Here is a 17,121-nt window from a genome sequence, read left to right as displayed (position 1 = left end):
TCTGCGTACATTCTTGGGTCAGTGAAACCAGACTTGGGGAGCCCAAGTAGCCACTGCACTCCCTTAGACCTTGAAACACTATAAAATCAAGAGCTACGTTACCCCTATCTATGTTCGCGCTATCCTCATTGATAAAGTAGCTATTCACTCAATAACGCCACCTTCTTGGACTCTAACTAGTCAAAGTAATTTAGAGAATACTCAAACCATGACATGTGCGCACATATTTCAGTCGATGTCCGGACGGTCACGATACTAACGCCATGGAAGTATCGAAGGCAGCTGTGTAACTTACCATATGCAAGCTTGTCCCGTTGCGCGTTTAGAGAACGGGTGAAAATAGCGAAAGAGGAGAGGAAAAGGTGGAGCATGAATGACTACAGGATTCAAGTCACCCATGTGACGGAATCATTCATACTCAATGATTTGTGTTATACTATTGCTGGCAGCCTAGCTCTGTCATTATGTGCTCCTCGGTTGTTCGAGTTCTATAAATTCTGGCCACTGAGGACTCGTTAGATCCACAATAACAAGAAGCCTGAGAAAGCACAATCAACCCGTCAGCTGCACCATTAGTAAACCATACGGAAGGTGGGATGATCGTCGCCGAGATTTCCACGCTCATCTTCGGGCAGCTGCAGGCGATGATCCCTTTCTCCGCGCTCACGTTTCCGGTTCTCGCGAATAAGCAAGAGGACGAATATGATTGCGATACAAATGCCCATACAGATGATGCCGATCAGAACCGAGAACGCCGTTTTGAAAAAAGGAGCTTCACGCTTGATAAAGATGTTACTGGCGATGATTCCGCCGAGATTCGCGAAGCCGACCTGAATTGCAACGCCAATTGATCTCTTGTAGTGACCGCCCATGTTGTTGTTAATCCAGCCCACGGCCAGGGATGTCCCGGTAGGGCTGCAGGTGCCCAGGAAGAAGATCGCCATATATCGGACTCCGATGGTGACTCTTGCACCTGTGAACATGATGACAATGGCGAGAAGAGTTCCGAGATACATTGCGATGATGAACCAGAAGCGGTGCTTCATGAAGTCTGAGAGCATAGCAATGACGATGGACAGGGTACCTCCAACCACAAAAACGGGGATTGTCATGAGCTGGGTGCGCAGGGGTGACCATCCAAACCCATTTAGCAAAGTTGGAGTAAACAGTGCAAGCGAGTATGCTGCGGCTGACCATGCCAGCGACATAAAGAATCTGGAAATGGCCGTACCTTTTCAGCAATTTGGCTTGTAAGAGAGACCACGCTCGAGGGATGTCACTTACCCGAGGTAGATCTTCCAGTCAGAGAAAGCTCGCTTCATGGCCTTCTTGTCGAGACGATTCATGACCGCTGGTCCAGAGTCCTCGTGTAGCGTGGATAGCAGCAAGGTTCTCTCCTCTGGCTTGAGGAATTTCGCCGTCTCTGGCCAGTCTGGAATGATGAAAAAGGCCATGACGCCGATGAAAACCGTGACAGCGCCTTCAATGAGAAATATCCATCTCCAGGCCCGGTAACCGCCAACCCCGTCCATGTGGCCGATGCCATAGGCAAGTAGCTGAGGGATAACAGCAGAGGTTAGCCTCCAGCGGTTTGGCATTGCATGGCACCGAACGAATTAACGTACCCCACTAAATCCTCCTGCATATACACCAGCCGACCAATAGAATGTCAAGCGAGTTTGAACTTGGTATCGCCTGTAGTACATGGAGATCAAGTACAAAGAGCCTAAACGACTGGGTCAGATCTCATTCTGTTCACTCTCTCCTGCTCCTGCTCCGTCGTGTACTTACCTGGAAAGAAGCCAGCCTCGAAAGCACCAATGAAGAACCGACAAGCCACAAGTCCGCCAAAGCTTCGAGTCAGACCTTGGCAGATTGTGAGGATACCTAGGTGCCCGTTGAGCGATCAGCAAATTATACGCTGTACCACAGATGACGGGGAGGGCATTAAGGGATATGTCACTTACCAAACCCTATCATCATAGTGCTGAGCCAGATGTAAGGCTTGAGATTCTTCAACAGAATGTTGGCCGGAAGCTCGCACAATATGTACGGGATGAAAAAAACGAAGAGTGCAATGTTGAACTGATCCCCTTGCATGCTAAGGTCGCTTTCCAGGCCGAAGAGTCGAGCGTTTCCGATGTTGATTCGATCAAGAAAGGCGGCGATGAGCATGAGGAAGAGAATCGGAAGAAGCTGAAGGTCAATTTTCCGGATTAGCTTTTTCTCTCTCTCTCGCTCAGCAACCATGACCGCTGCAACGTGAGCGTCATCCTCCACCTCATCAACGACCTTTGGGAACTTGACGTCCATCGTGTCTTCGTCAGCTCTTTTATCGTCCATAGGAACAGCTGGGTGGCGCAATGAATGCGAATATCTTGGGACGAGAATGTACACTTCTTCGGGTTTACGGGCTTCGAAAATGGGTGATCGCTTTGTCCCAGGGAAAAAGTAGATGCTGGCTCAGACCTGTATATGAGCGGAGTCTAAGCGTCCTCCCCTTTATATGCCCTTATCCCAGACTAGCCTCCGCAATCCGTGTCCACGTCCTCTCGCGGGGCAGATCCGGGGTCTTTCTGGACCCAGACTCTTCTTTTTCTGGATGCAATACCGTCACACTGGTTACTGTGTCGTCAGTTTTGTGAGCGGAAAACCCTTGATTGTGGGCACCACGTAAAATCACCACAAGCCCGGGTACAGCTTTCGGTTCCGGAGACTGCTCCGCCTAACCGAGGAAAGTCTGCAAGTCAACAGTTAGCACAGCTGAGTGAGGAGCCAGCAGCGAGCTCTGTCATAAGAGGTCGGTGTCGCCAGACGGGGGTTAGACGGATAGGACAATTGAAATACTTGCCAAGAACACACCCTAACCAATCGAGCGGTCCGAGAGTGAGTTATAGTGCATTTCCGAAGAATAGATGTCGGCTCGGGGATCGAGAGGCCTTTGTTTGTGTGCCGTCTATGTGTAGCTCTGCGGTTGCCGGCGAGGCCCCGAAAAGACATTGCCGGCGAGGCCCCGAAAGCGCTAATAACTGGGATTTGCATCAAACAGCCGCCCACAAACCGCAAGCACCAGCTGGTCCTGGTAGAATGCCATCCGGACAATCCATGCCGCGGGCATCAGGGTGGACTGTAGCTACGGAACTGTCGTCTCATGCATTTCAGTTCTTGAACGAGCTCATGTGGTCCTGGTTTCAGTGACAGTTCGTTCAACCAATGCTCGACGGAAGGGTATCTCGAATTCAAACCACGTTGCAATGTTGTCCTGACCTCGTAATCTAAAGTGAGCAAAGCAGTACATTATTCAACCACTGCTGCCGGCTCACATACTTTGCCCTTGCAACACATCAACATGCTCACTCGAGATACTATCTTACATATACCTTGGTGGGAATGGTCGGTTCTTGCAGCGGTAGCAATATGTGCATGGGGCATCAGTGCCAGGTACCAGAAAGGCCTCAACAAGTACAATGGCCCTTTCCTGGCATCTTTCACAAATTTCTGGCGGATTTGGCAGCGTCTACGATACCCTCACCGAACTTATTTCCAGGACCTGGCCAAATACGGGCGAATCATCCGAGTGGGACCGAATACCTTGGTGTTCAATGATCCCGAGGCGATCAAGGACATCTACATGACGCATTTTTCAAAGGTAAGTTGAACAAGTTGTCATTGGAAATATTAAGTATCCTGTGCTTATGGGCCCGACTCCAATCTGATTGTATGCATTGTTCACCTGTGTCGCGGAAGCTTACCAGCACATTCAGTCCCCATTCTACTGGGTTGCCCAGGGCGTCAGTCGCGGCCACGTGGTTGCAAACATTTTCTCGACAACTGATCGAGTCCACCACGGCAAACTTCGAAGAACGGTGGCCAACTCGTTCGCGCTGAGTACTCTGGTTCACTATGAGCCCTACGTAACAGACGCACTGGCCTCGCTGCTGCTTCAACTCGATTCGAGGTTCTCAGGCGAGTACAACGAGAAAGGTATTTTTGACCTGGCAGATTGGTGTAGGTTTTTCGCCCTTGACGTTGTAAGCAGTCTTACTCAGGGTCGACCTTATGGCCTTCTGGAAGCTGGCTACGATCATATCGGCGTCATCCAGGCCCAGGTCAAGTTTCTGCAGTACTTCACCGTCACCAATAATGCTCCCTGGCTGGACGGTATGCTCAAGAAAAACCCGATCCTTCTCTGGCTGGGGCGTAAAGGACTCTGGAATAGTGTCACCGCAACCGTGCCCATAGCTCAGCAGCAGGTTACAGAACTGTCACGCAATTTTGATAAGAACAACCATAAAGACGCCGAAAAATCGCATTATGGCCGTGTTCCGTTACTAACCAAATTCCTCCAGGCTAAAGCCGAACATCCAGACATCATTGACGATCAAGCCATTCTAGGCCTAACACTTTCTATGGTAAATGCTGGCAGTGGGACAGTGTCGACCACATTGGCCGCGGCGCTGTACTTCCTTATCAAGCATCCTGCATCCATGGAGCAGCTTCTCGCCGAGCTAGACGAACACTTTCCACCTATCACACCAGCGAACACCATAAACACGCAGAAGTGGTTGGCGGAGGAGATCGTTGTTCCCTTTGCCGAGGCACAGAAGTTACCTTTCCTTGACGCTGTGATAAAGGAGGTCTTCCGGCTGTGGCCAGCTTTAGGAATGCAGCTTATGGAGCGTGTTACACCACCGGAAGGCGCACATATCCTCGGAGAGTACATCCGGGGCAACACTATCGTCAGCTGCAACTCATGGATCATGCACCGTCACAAACCCACATTTGGCGAAGATGCCGATGAGTTTCGACCGTCCAGATGGCTCCTGGCACCTCCTAGTCGCCTCCAATTGATGAACAAGGCAATGCTGATGTTCGGTGCAGGGCCGAACACCTGCATAGGTAAGAACATTGGGATGTTGGAGCTTTACAAGGCGGTGCCATCGTTGTTGAGATATTTCAGTGTGAGTAAACTGTTGCCCCAATGGGATCTGGTGACACCATGGTGTTAATCTGACTTGCTACAGCTTCAGTTGGCAGATGGCGATAAAGAATGGAAAGTTACCAACCTTGGAGGCGCAGAAGTATCTGAGTTCTTTGTGCAGTGTAAGAGAAGGCACGAGATTTCTAATGCGAAATGAAGAGTTTTTGTCAAAGGGTTCCCGTCTGTTGTCCTGGAGTTGTGATGGCATGCCCAATAGACCGAATTTCGTGATGACCAAGGAACTTAGGATGCACGCAATTTCAGTCCATATATTCAATCGTGTGGTGCTGTGGCCCGACTATAAGCAAAAGAATTATAGTTCAATACATTCAGATCGCTGTCCAGTAAGAATTGACCCATTTCCATACCAAATGGAGAATGGTTGTTTTGCCCAGCTACGTTTGCACCGCCAAGTATTGATGTCTGGAGCAAATGGTAGTCATCGTAATAAGGTAAGAGCTCTGGCGCCCCAGTATTCGGTGGATCTGGCATACGCCAATCGGTAGGCTGTGGTAGAAGCTCATGCCCAATTGCTGAAGGAAATGAAAGCATTAGAAAATAAGGCACATCGATGACTCTAGGTTGCTTACCTAGGCTACGAATGATCTGCACAAACTGTTCAAGGTAATCTCGACAGCGTGCAACCATACGATTGTCTTCGTCCAAGTCTCTGAGTACCTCGATTGCCATCCCAAGGTGTTCGCTCATTTGCTCAGTCGACTCGGAGAAACGAATACTCGCTTGAGCCACGAGCCCTTTTTGTTCAACTTGAATCAAGATGCAAGCACCTATCACCAAGGCTGCATTAAACGCTAAATTGGTCGATCAGCACGAACCAGGATCTAATATCTGGCCAGGAAGTGAAGACTCACTGTAATATAAAGAATACCACCACGCCCCCAAGAGCCCCCATTGTGAGCGTCCATTGGCGTAACGAAGCGCGTTTTTAACTAAATATATTAGTTCCATGCTGGACTTCGCAGCAATCTGGACATTCGCGGTTCCAATCTGAAGCAAGAGTGGCAGATGAGAAGCAGTACTTGTATGCCGCAGCTCTTCCAGAAATTTGACCATAACTGGGCGATGGAGAAGAATACGGATGTTGATGTAGCGCAATGTTAGAACAAATCGTAATCGTAATTGCCGCCAATGGTTTTCTGCTGATCCATCTGCTATGGGCAAGTCTTGAGCGAAAATTTCCCGGGCGTCCACCAGTCTCATCTCAGTAGGTAGTTGCTGTTGCCACAGAGAGAGTCGGTTCTCGATCTGGTAGACCTTGGACACGGTATCCACATCGTTAGTCGGTAAGGAGCAAGCCAGATTTTGCCCATACAGCGTGTCGATGATCTCTTGTAATACCTTGTATATAGTGCTATTGTAGCAAGGTAAGCTCTTCGGAGGCTTCGATGAGGTCAGATGGCGTGGAAAAACTTACATGGTGCCTGTAAAGAAGCTGATGCTTAAGGACTCGTCCGCCTCCGATCCGTCTTGTTCTCCTTCCAGGGCTGCAAACGCTACAGGCAAATCAAGCTGCATGTAGTTCTCTGGAATTGATGGTGGTCGCCCGTATGTCATACTTAAAAGTGTCTCGTTTATGATGCAACCGAACCAAGATCTCTTGCGGACCTCCTGCTCGGTAGGAGAAAATAGCCTGCCTAGATCCCGAGAGTGTAAGCCAAGTTGGAACGCGGCTCTGACAGCTAGACCATGCATCTTCCACGTTTGAGTCGACTTCTGAGTCGACTGTAAATAAGATCCAATCAGCAGGAGGAATTGAACTGTTCGACTTTAGCAATGGTAGGTGATGAAATCGAGGTAGTCAGCCAACGTACCGACCTCTATGCTGGTTCCCGTGTTGCCAATCATGTTCTCGTTGAATAGAGCCGACGCTCTCTGATAGTAAACCTGTGATTCTGCGATTGGGCCCAGCTCAACTGAAGGGTGGTCTTTAGAGGCCACGGTAGACTGACGTGCATGCACTCTGGCGAGTGCAAAGATGATATTCAAGAGTGCGAGCCAGATCCGCCGAACTCCTTTAAACTTATTCTTCTCAGCTGCTTCAAATGTTCTCATGAAGCTTGACACATGAATATAAGGATACATGTAGTTTGGATTCCCAAAGAACCAATTCAATAATTTTCGACAATTCTCACCCGATGGAATAGCAAATACGTTAGGTTTTCCCCTCGTGGTCTCAGACGATGCTCGGGCAGGAGAGGATGGGCGGGTTGTATTCAAAAAGCTTCCTGCAATGTCAGCTACAGAATTTCCCTCTGTTGGCGACGGCCTCCATGGCTGCGACTCATGACTGAGGTGTGCTATGGCTGCAGAGACTTGTCTTAGAAGGGCAATGTTTGACGATGGTCCAAAGAATGCGCAATCTTCTTCCTGGGCGAAAGTGACCACGCCCATTGCATCGATTGAATCCTCTGCCACCTCAGTAGCTTCCAACTCTTCTCGCTGCAAGCTTGCAATCTCCGACTGTGTCTGGGTCTGCTTTCTGGGATTCGAAGATGCTTCCAGCGGAGTAACTGCACGACTGGTATCCTCGGTGCCACCTTCGAGTCGGGACAGGCGGCCTTCGACCAGCCTCAAGCGAGACTCAATCGAGCTCAGGTAGCTTTAACCATTATCAGCAAATTGTTACTGCTGAAACCAGATCTCCTCGTATACGCTTACTCTTTGCCGATGATGACATTCTGAAACCCAGCTCCTTGCTGGTACTGGCACTCGAAGCCCAATTCAATGCAGAGTGAGCAACTAGGACGCTTGCCATCACACTTGAAAATGATATGTAAGGCCCTGACATAGTAACTTCTCTTTCTGGGCAAGCGAAACTTACACGAGACTTCCGTCCGCGGCACACATTACAAGCAAGAGCAACTCGTCGTCGTTTACTTTCAGGCTCATCGTTCGTAGAGAGCTCAGACCTACCAGGGGCCTGGTCCTGGTGATCGGTCAGTGCCGAGTTTCCTCTTCGCCCAGTCGATTTCTGCACCTGGCTTCGCATAGTCGCATGGACACCATTGCTTGCACTAAGTGCCAGACTCAACTGTAGTGAATCGGAACAGCAATATACACCGACGAAGAGGAGGCTCCTAGGTGCTCCTCGCTTGGGTGAGTAACTCGGCTTGGCAAATAACCTTGGCAGACGGAAGCCGAGGTTTGTGAAGGCACATAGGATGAGTCTCTACTAGAAATTCAGAGTTTGAGTGTAGAGAAAGCATGCTATTCCCCTGTTCGAGATTAATGGCGTGGCAAGAAAAACGTCCATTATTACCGCCGAAACTTGACCATGTGATCAATAAGGGCTACTATGTATCTTCCCCACATGTGCAAGGTTTGATCACTGTCCGGTCTTCCACTACCGGGGAGTCACCGGGAAGTTTTCTGATCGCTTCTCGGTGCATGATATTCGCACATTTCCTGAGTTCTGACAGGCCAAGAAACTGCGGAAATCTGAATCAGCTTTCAGATGCGCACGATCTCTTCATGGAAAGACTATAGATAGTTTCCACAAGGTTCAGCTTCTGCCTGCAGAGAATGCCCCTCCGCGGCTGATATTTTTAGTCTTTCTTAATCGGCTTGGCGAGAAATTTCATAGTAAGGATGGCGAAGAGAAAATGTCTGACGTAGTGCATGATGAATATCTAGCACATAGCTTTGTAGTCCGGTTTGCCTGGGTGAAAAAGGAGACAGTTCACATAAACCCTGCGTTTTCGCAACAAGAAGCACCACCGCCGTTGCCTTGAATACCCAGGTCGATCCTGCAGGATACTATTCTTATATGTTGGCCCTGTATGATGATATTGACTGCTCTTCCATCTGGTCCAGAACTCTCCTGACATCCGTGACGACGTCGTAACCAAATAGCCACGGCTGAAAGTTCAGATCGGACCACGGGTTGACATTTTCGCCCTGCTCCTGCTCCACTTCACTTTCTCCCCTGGCGAAGTCGTCTCTCTCGAAACCCTTGTCGCGTTCTTCTTGCTGCGGTCCATCAGGGAGATGCCACATCTGGCCATTGAGCCTAGAACACAGCTGCATCTTCTCGCAACGCGGCTTTCGAAGTTGCTCAAACACTCGGAGGTATTTCGGGACATCTTCGATCTCCCTCACTCGACTGAGACACTCCGCTAGAGCAGGTCCGTCCTCAATAGACATGCTGGCGCCCTGGGCTAGGAAAGGTACCATCGCATGGGCGGCATCGCCGATTAATACAACCTTCCCGGATTGACTAAGCCAGGTTGGCAAAGGCGGCAGATCGGCAAGTGTCCAACGTAGACAAGTTGTGACTTTGTCAATGACCTTGCGGATCAGTGGGTCGAAGTTAGCGTACGTTTCTCGCATTTTTTGTATATCCCCCGGTTCGTTCCATACTCCAGGTTTTGCCTGACCTGGATGGCACATCACAAGGTTGTATAGTGCACCACCACGGATGGGATACGCCATAATGTGTCGACGGTGGCCAATCCAGGCGTTTGAATTAGGATCACTTATGAGCTCCGCAGTGTCGTGATCGATGGACATTAGTTCGGCAGAGACGGTTGCACGGTACGCGCAGTTCGCCGTCGGGCTCGGCTGGAAGTTGTTGTAATCTGGGAGGACGAATTCACGAACCTTGGAGCGGATACCATCCGCACCAACGATGACATCTCCCAGATATTCTGTGCCATTCGTGGTGATTATTGATGGCTTGTCAGGGTCAACCGAAGCCACCGAGGTCGCCAAGATGACTCGTGCACCCAAAGCGATTGCCTCGTCGTATAGAATACGCTGATAGTCGGCACGATGGATCAGCCAGTAGGGCGAGCCATACTTCTCGGACAGGTGAGGATGGAGAGCCGTCCGTCCCAATACAGTCCCGGTCGCGTATCTTTTGATGGCGATGTTGCGCGGCACAGCCACGTGCGCCCGCAGGTTTTCGCCCAGGTCATAATAGTCGTGAAGGACCCTCGCGCTGTTGGGCGGAATCTGAATACCTGCTCCAATTTCGCTGAGGGAGGTAGCGCTCTCGAGTACGACCACTTGATGGCCCTTGTGTCGCAGCGCAATGGCAGCACCGAGCCCTCCAAGCCCTCCACCGCATATTATGACACGAAGTGGCCGCGCCGCGTCCTTGCTCAGACCACAGCGAGGAGGCTGGACGTGGCCCTCCATGGTCAAATTAGTGAATGGTAGGCAGGTTTTTGGAGCATGAATCAGCTTCGACCCTCTTTCAAAACCAGAGACCAATATGCACTAAGAGTTCTTTTCCAGGAACACCCACACGAAGCAGTGAGCGTGAGAGTCGACCCTTAGTGCATCTAGAATTGTTAGCGCGGTACGAGCAGGTGCGCAAGAGCACTTTTGTACCCTCGACTCTTCCCCGAGGCCGGGGAAAGGACTTCGCATTAAAGCCATAATTCTAACCCAGCATGGATGCAAACCCGGCAGCCTGATGAGCTTCTACCCGATGATTTTCGGGGAATCCGTAGTAAAGCGATCGATGTTGTTCTTGATTAACGCCAGTGCTCGGAAGCGGGAGGCTTCCGAGCCTCCGGAGAGGGAGAATTTGGACAATGATATTGGGACGAATCAAGGAGATGTTGGTGCAACAGCTAAACGCGATGATAGGCTGGACAGGCCACCTACCTGAATTGCGGTTTCAGCTAGATGGGGCAGCAGATCGAGTGCTCAGTGGGATGGGCAAGTTGTGTAGGGATGTGTTAGGTAGGTCCACGATGGCCGAAGGGCCTTCAAGGCTTCAACAGCGTCGTCAAGCATGGAAACAACCACAATCGAAACGCAGACCAAACATGCATCGTGTACACCTAGGTAAGTACACAGGTATCTGGCCATTGTTCTTTACTTTTCATGAGCCAGAGATTGAACTCGCAACTGCCGTTATTGTAGCTACTAGTTAGTCATGTAAGCTCATGAGGAAGGGGCGGGGCGGGGCGAAAGAAGGGGAAGGAGCTGCCTGAAGGGCCCGTGGGGCGGCATTTCAAAAGACACCCCGAATGGACCTTTGGGCAGTCACAAAAACCACAATCTTCACCAAGAAAACGATCGGAATCCATCTCACACCTATCAAGGCCATCCACATCGTCAAATTCAAAATTCAGCCTCATCTCGTGGGTTTTAGTCTCGGCTTGGTTGTGCCATTCAGTACGGCTGAGAAACCCTGTCATCCATCTCACGAACTGGAGAACAATGTGTGACCCTGACGATCTTGTGATATCATCGACAAGCCTCGTCCAAGAGTAAGTCTCAACCACTCTCAAGGTAAACATCTGCTTCCTGCCCTTCACAATCATGAATTCTACTCCCAATGGTGGCCGGCTGCAGGGCCGTATCGCTGTCGTCACGGGAAGCTCCTCTGGCCTAGGTGCTGCCATCTGTCTTGCCTTCGCCGCCCAAGGTGCCACCATTTTCTGCATCGACCTCTATCCATCTCCTCGTAATGCGATCAATCCGGTCACCCTTCGAGCCGATGATTTCAACAATCGAATCACAAACCAGCCTGGCACGCATGAGCGCGTCCGTCAGATGGGAGGCGAGGCCACCTACCACAAGGCCGATGTGACCAAAGCGCGGGAGATGGATTTTGCCATCCGAGCTTGCGTGCAACGGTACAAGAGAGTGGACATCATGGTGAACAATGCTGGAATCAGTGTTGAGAGCACACATATCCGACCTCTACGGTGTCATGAAACCAGCGAGGAGGACTATGACAAGACTATGGCCATTAATTCCAAGGGCATGTTCTTGGGCTGCAAGTACGCTCTTAAACAAATACTAGATGGTCAGGAAAAGATCTACGATTCCCGAGGCTGGATCATCAATACAGCTAGTGTCCAAGGCTTGGTACCATACTATGGCACACCCAGTTATTGTGCAAGTAAAGGTGCTGCTGTCATGTTAACGAAGCAAATAGCGTTGGATTATGCAAAGGATCTCATCCATTGCAACGCGCTTTGCCCAGGCTTTTTGGAAACCAGCATGACCCAAAATCTGCAGGGTCAGGAACTCGTTTTGGCAGAGATTCAGGGCAAGCACCCCTTGGGTGGTAGACTAGGCAAGGTGGAGGATGTTGCCAAAGCAGCCGTCTTTCTTGCCAGTGATGATGCAGCTTGGATTACTGGTGTCCCATTGCCAGTGGACGGAGCATATCTTCTGAGGTGAAGATCGATACGCATCGCATCGTATCGCCAAGTCCTTATTGCGTGATGCCCTGCTTATCAGGTTGTCTGAGAATCGAACTTGATTTCTTACGTGTGTTTCTCCTTGGTCACCTTTTGGAGTCTCCTATCCTGGAAATGTCATTCTAGACACAAAGGATGTCTCAAACTCAAATATCAGTGCATTGAATGCCCGGAGCAGCTAATTACGTGAATGTATTTCCGTTTCTCAAGCTGTCTGATTCTCTCAGCAAATAAAGCCAGAAAAATCACGATGCATCCTGGCCAGCTTCCATGCTCAACCACAACTCGACCCACTTCCAATTCTCGGCATTCATAGCATCGCTCGGTCTCCTAAACACAGCATCCAACACGGCTGCAATACGCTCACGCAGGATTTTGATCGCCATCAATTGCCTCCAGTGCCTCACCGACAAGCGCACCTTCCCGGAATCCAAGTTCAACACACCCGCGAAGAACTTGAACTCCGCGTCACCCAGCAAGACCGCGAGCGCCGAGTCCGGGATCGCGGACGTTTCAAAGACGTTCAGACTCCCACTGCGGCTCTGCATCGCCTCGTAGAACGACAGCCAGCTCGGCGCGCGCGAGTTGCCGTGGTTGATGGAGCGCGCGATCAGCGACACCTGCTGGTTCGAATACACGTTGCGCCAGCCCTTGCCTTCACGGGCCAGCACGCGCGGGTACAGCGCCATGGCGATGATGGCGGTCAGTGCTCTGTTGCCGACTGATCGATTGTAGCGGTCTGGGATCGTGTAGAAGGTGCCCCCACGACGGCCAGAGCCAAGTCGCGCACGGTTCAGCGTTGTTTTTTCGTCTGCTTCGAAGGATACGACGCCCGCGTCGACCAAATAGACAAGGAGCTGCACTTTTTGATCTTCGACCTGTGACATGGCTTGGTCGCTGATGTGGGTTTTGCGGCAGAAGTCCTGACCTTGGCGGCTGGTTTTCGCGCGGCGCCAGCAGTCGTACGCGTTCGCGCTGGAGAGGAGGTCCGAGTCGCCTCGTGCGAAGACTTGGAGGACTTCGGCCTGTGATTTGGACGGGGATGGCAGAAACGGAGATTTGGATGTGAGTAGTGAGATCATTGCGAGGATTCGGTCCTGGAAGATGTTATGTCAGCTGGTTGTTCCTCTCGGCTTCCTGGAGGCAAAATAGAAGTGTTCAGAGTGGAAACAAACTGCTTACCAGACATCCAAAGATTGCCCCGAAGATTGCTAGCTTTGCAAGGGAAACTTCTAACGGGAGGCGGGCGATCTGTTTTCCAAGAGCCGTCAGGTTTTCGTTCTTCGTAAGGGCGCCGGCATCTTTCAGCTTCTCAATTGCCCGCAGCACGTTCTTCCGAGTCGGTGGATCGATCGCCTGCGACAATGTCTCTTCGATACTTCCTAGATCCCAAACCTTGATCCGCAACATTGGATCCTGAAGGCCCAATCGAAGCATTTCCGGTACCTGCTGCTCGACCATCATGGTATCATGTCGGTGTCTTGTGACGAGATGGAAGCAGAGGCCATCTTGGACACGAGCGGCACGTCCACGTCGTTGTCGTGCTGATGAACGGGATATGAAACCTTCGGTCAAGCGGGACAGTTGACGACGCTCGTCAAATCGCATCACCTTCTCCTTGCATGTGTCGATGACAGTCGTCACATCCGGAATGGTTATGCCAGTTTCGGCAATGTTGGTGGCAATTACTATTTTTCGATAGCCTCGTGGTGGGATTTCAAAGGCTTTCTCGAGATCTTCGGTGCTGAATGTCGAGTGGAGGAGATGGATCAGGCAGTTCTTGCTAAATGTGTCGACATTCAGAAGTATATTATGGAGGCGGCGCATCTCGGCAATTCCGGGCATGAATATCAAGATGGCACTGCTGTATCTCACATAACGTGGTTTGGTAACGATTGCGGCGGCCACTCTTGCGATGAGACTATAGTCGATGCGGTACTCGTCCATGGTAGCTAGAATTTGCTGGGTTTTCTTGCTGTATTTTTCGGCATCTTTTAGCACCGGGTGACCTTTCTCATCTCCATAGTCCTCGGTATCCTGCACATCGATATGACCCTGTAGACCTCTGTCTGCCACATTTGTAAGGTCGTTGGAAGCTTCCACTGCGTCTTCGAGAAAGCCAACCTCAACAGGGAAGGTCCTGCCCGGTAGATCAAGTACAGGGGCACCGCCAAAGTAATCCGAGAATTTGCTCGCATCCACAGTTGCAGACATGAGAATGACTTTCAGAGTCTTTCGTCGCTGTTGCAACTTTCGCAATGCAATGAACAGAAGATCTAGATCCATAGTGCGTTCGTGAACTTCGTCTAGGATTAAGTAGTCCAACTCGTCAAGTTCTGGCGATTCTTCGAGCATGCGGAGTAACACACCGGTTGTGGCATAAGTAATACGGGTGCTACTGCTGGTCTTGCTTTCCATTCGAATGGCATAACCCACGAGTGACCTTGCCGTTCCGATGTCATTGCGAGGTTCCCCCAGTTCTTGTGAAACGCGCCTGGCTAATGTGATCGCAGAAATACGTCGTGGTTGGGTCACAAGAATGCGACAGTCATGGCCACCAGCGAAATCTTGTTCGAGAAGGAGCACGGGAATCCCAGAAGATTTTCCTGCGCCTGTCTCTGCACAGATGACGCTCACTGCATTATTGTTGACGCAGTCCAGAATCACGTCTTTATAGCTGTGAACGGGTAGCTGTCGACGTATCTCCAGCATTTGGAGAAATGCTGGGCGTGAGGTTCTTGCCTCCCACTCATTCAACACTTGCTGTGAGCTCAGTTTGGAAGTAATCGGACGATGCGTATGCCGTTTGTTATTTGTTGACTTGGTGACATGCTCAGCGTCAATTTGCGACTCTTTACTTCTGTTCTGTCCCACATCATCCTTGGCCTTCTTGATTGCGGCCCGTAATTCCCGCAGGGTGGTCTTGTGTTCTTCGTTGACAAGGTTGACTCTGACATCGGAAAGCTCTTTGATCAAGTCTCTCCAAACAGTAGGCAATCGTAAGGTGGCTTTCTGCTCTTTACCGCCAAGTGTAGACACCAAGAAGATTGCGAGTGTTGAGATGTACGCCTCGGATTGGAGCTTTGACACGGCTGCGATATCGTTCATGGTCAAGGTCAGTGAAGTCGGGGTAGCTGTGGCTACAACTCCTGTGGGCAAAGATGCAAGAGCGTTGCTAGGCATTTCAGTTGCGGAACTCCACGTGATACTTAGATTGTGTCTGGTCGAGTAAGTCGTACTTTGAATGGGATGCGCATGGATTCGACATTTGCTGTCGTAAGTCTTGCAGATTTCTTCCAGGAGTTTTTTCGGTAGAACTCCAGTCCATTTCCCAAAGTCAAGTATCCGAATGTTAGTGTTGGTCTCAATCTCTTGCTGGTCCTGAGACCTTGCCTCTTCATCTTGGGCGAACATTGCCCCAAGAAGCCCATCGTCTGCATCATGTGGATCTCCATTTGGGGAATTACCGTTTGCCTTTTTGTCATCCTGCGCACCATTAATCTTTCCTGAAGATAACTTTTCATCTGCTCGGCGTCGGCTGGCTTGTTCCCTCAGCATTTGCTGATGTTCGGCTTGTAGATCGTCCGCTTTCTCGCTCCAGATTGCATCGGCTACATCGACTTCGAAGAGAATATCCCGGCGGATTTTTTCGAGCTTCCCATTGAGTCGTACAATTCGTTTCTGTTGTCGAGCAATACCTGCCGAATCCTTGGTTGAATCGGGGTTTTTTGCCTGCCATATCCGTGTTTGAATACGAATATATCTGTCCACTTGCATCTGTGGATCTAAGTCGTCATCACTATCTGAAGCTGAGCTGCTCGTTGATGCGTCTTCCTCGACCTCAGAAACCGTGCCTGGTGTTTCGGCCGGATTCTGTCTACTTATTGTGGTTGATGGAGGCTCTATGATACGTCAGCCAACTTCTCGTGCGGTAAATATGCCAGCATTGTTGAATATAGATTCGATGCTTGGATCAGATCCTCAGCACACAGACAGCTCTTCTTAAAGCCTCAATACCATAGAACGCTGGGCCTCCCAAACTTGACACGATACAAATGACTTTTGGGGTTGCTGCACTGACCGGATATTTCTTGTTGAGGGGTCAGATCACCGGTTTCCGCTAACCTTCTTGAAACACCGATGTCGTAGCTGGGAAGATCATCAGACTGTTTCTGAGACGCATACCATTCGAAAGCCTCGGTCAGGCCAGGGATAAGATCTCCGTTGGTGACTAGCCTACCCAGCACTGTTAAATGGGTGACGTGGGCAATTGCCTCAAGCACCATGGGGAGATCCAGGGCTTGCAAGACACGTTGCAAGGTCCAAAGATCTGTCAACATCTTGTCTTCATCTACAAATTCTCGTGGGATAGAAGCCGTGGCGTTGACTTTTGAGGAATATTCCGCATTCATATCAAATAATCGATCAGTTGTCTCTTCTGACAGCCAGCCATAAGTTGAGAGTTTGATGGATTGAGAACGCATCTGACGTTTCTCCGTTTCTAGCCTAGTAACTTGACGATTGGACTCAGCAAGACACCGTGCAGCATATTTGTTGAGCAAACTATCCATCTCCGCGTTTTCAAGATGCGCCTCCAACTCCTCGGGAGTCATCTTCTCGATCTCAGTTGCTCCTGGTGGGAGAGAGCTCTGCTGAGCGGGATTGTGTCCCCCAATTTGTGACTTGCCAGGGTGGATTGCAGAGCCGCTCTTTGCTGCCACAGTGGGGGTGCTTGGATGTTCGTGTTCAGCCTCGTCAGCCACTTTGGTCCGAGATGGAAGCGATGTCGTAGCAAACCCTCGCGCTGGGTTAGATGCAGCCTTCTTTTTCTTCTTCGGCGCCATATTGTAGCAGCCTTTCTTGACTTCAAGGCTGTGTCAGTTGAAGATTATGTCTTGATGGCCTCAAGGACCAAAAGCAGACAAGAAGGGCTTGCGGTCAAACGCTCAACAC

At 50.4% G+C, this 17,121-nt stretch overlaps 6 protein-coding genes across 6 annotated transcripts; 2 read left to right on the top strand and 4 right to left on the bottom strand.

Annotated features, from left to right (window-relative positions):
* Positions 1-572: 572 nt before the first annotated feature.
* Positions 573-2,313, bottom strand: LTR84_000935 (uncharacterized protein; the record flags this gene model as incomplete). Its single annotated transcript, XM_064844563.1, has 5 exons — positions 573-1,215; positions 1,285-1,556; positions 1,626-1,726; positions 1,792-1,887; positions 1,968-2,313. The coding sequence occupies 5 exons, from the start codon at positions 2,311-2,313 to the stop codon at positions 573-575; spliced, it is 1,458 nt and encodes a 485-aa protein (XP_064712423.1).
* A 1,036-nt stretch (positions 2,314-3,349) lies between these two features.
* On the top strand, positions 3,350-5,009 carry LTR84_000934 (uncharacterized protein; the record flags this gene model as incomplete). Its single annotated transcript, XM_064844562.1, has 2 exons — positions 3,350-3,649; positions 3,765-5,009. 2 exons carry the CDS (start codon positions 3,350-3,352, stop codon positions 5,007-5,009), a joined length of 1,545 nt encoding a protein of 514 aa, XP_064712422.1.
* Positions 5,010-5,254: 245 nt separating this feature from the next.
* On the bottom strand, positions 5,255-7,991 carry LTR84_000933 (uncharacterized protein; the record flags this gene model as incomplete). Its single annotated transcript, XM_064844561.1, has 7 exons — positions 5,255-5,514; positions 5,572-5,793; positions 5,854-6,353; positions 6,417-6,759; positions 6,814-7,601; positions 7,661-7,761; positions 7,824-7,991. 7 exons carry the CDS (start codon positions 7,989-7,991, stop codon positions 5,255-5,257), a joined length of 2,382 nt encoding a protein of 793 aa, XP_064712421.1.
* Positions 7,992-8,764: 773 nt separating this feature from the next.
* LTR84_000932 (uncharacterized protein) lies at positions 8,765-10,141 on the bottom strand (the record flags this gene model as incomplete). Its single annotated transcript, XM_064844560.1, has 1 exon — positions 8,765-10,141. One exon carries the CDS (start codon positions 10,139-10,141, stop codon positions 8,765-8,767), a length of 1,377 nt encoding a protein of 458 aa, XP_064712420.1.
* Positions 10,142-11,278: 1,137 nt separating this feature from the next.
* LTR84_000931 (uncharacterized protein) lies at positions 11,279-12,148 on the top strand (the record flags this gene model as incomplete). The annotated part of the gene is made up of 1 exon (XM_064844559.1): positions 11,279-12,148. The coding sequence occupies one exon, from the start codon at positions 11,279-11,281 to the stop codon at positions 12,146-12,148; it is 870 nt and encodes a 289-aa protein (XP_064712419.1).
* Positions 12,149-12,413: 265 nt separating this feature from the next.
* LTR84_000930 (uncharacterized protein) lies at positions 12,414-17,012 on the bottom strand (the record flags this gene model as incomplete). The annotated part of the gene is made up of 3 exons (XM_064844558.1): positions 12,414-13,265; positions 13,351-16,070; positions 16,250-17,012. The coding sequence occupies 3 exons, from the start codon at positions 17,010-17,012 to the stop codon at positions 12,414-12,416; spliced, it is 4,335 nt and encodes a 1,444-aa protein (XP_064712418.1).
* Positions 17,013-17,121: the final 109 nt, after the last annotated feature.

The sequence above is a fragment of the Exophiala bonariae genome, assembly GCF_035927105.1.
Source record: "Exophiala bonariae strain CCFEE 5792 chromosome Unknown scaffold_1, whole genome shotgun sequence".
Taxonomy (NCBI): domain Eukaryota; kingdom Fungi; phylum Ascomycota; class Eurotiomycetes; order Chaetothyriales; family Herpotrichiellaceae; genus Exophiala; species Exophiala bonariae.
Note: the sequence above shows the minus strand (reverse complement) of the source record. Positions and strands in the feature narration are given on the sequence as shown.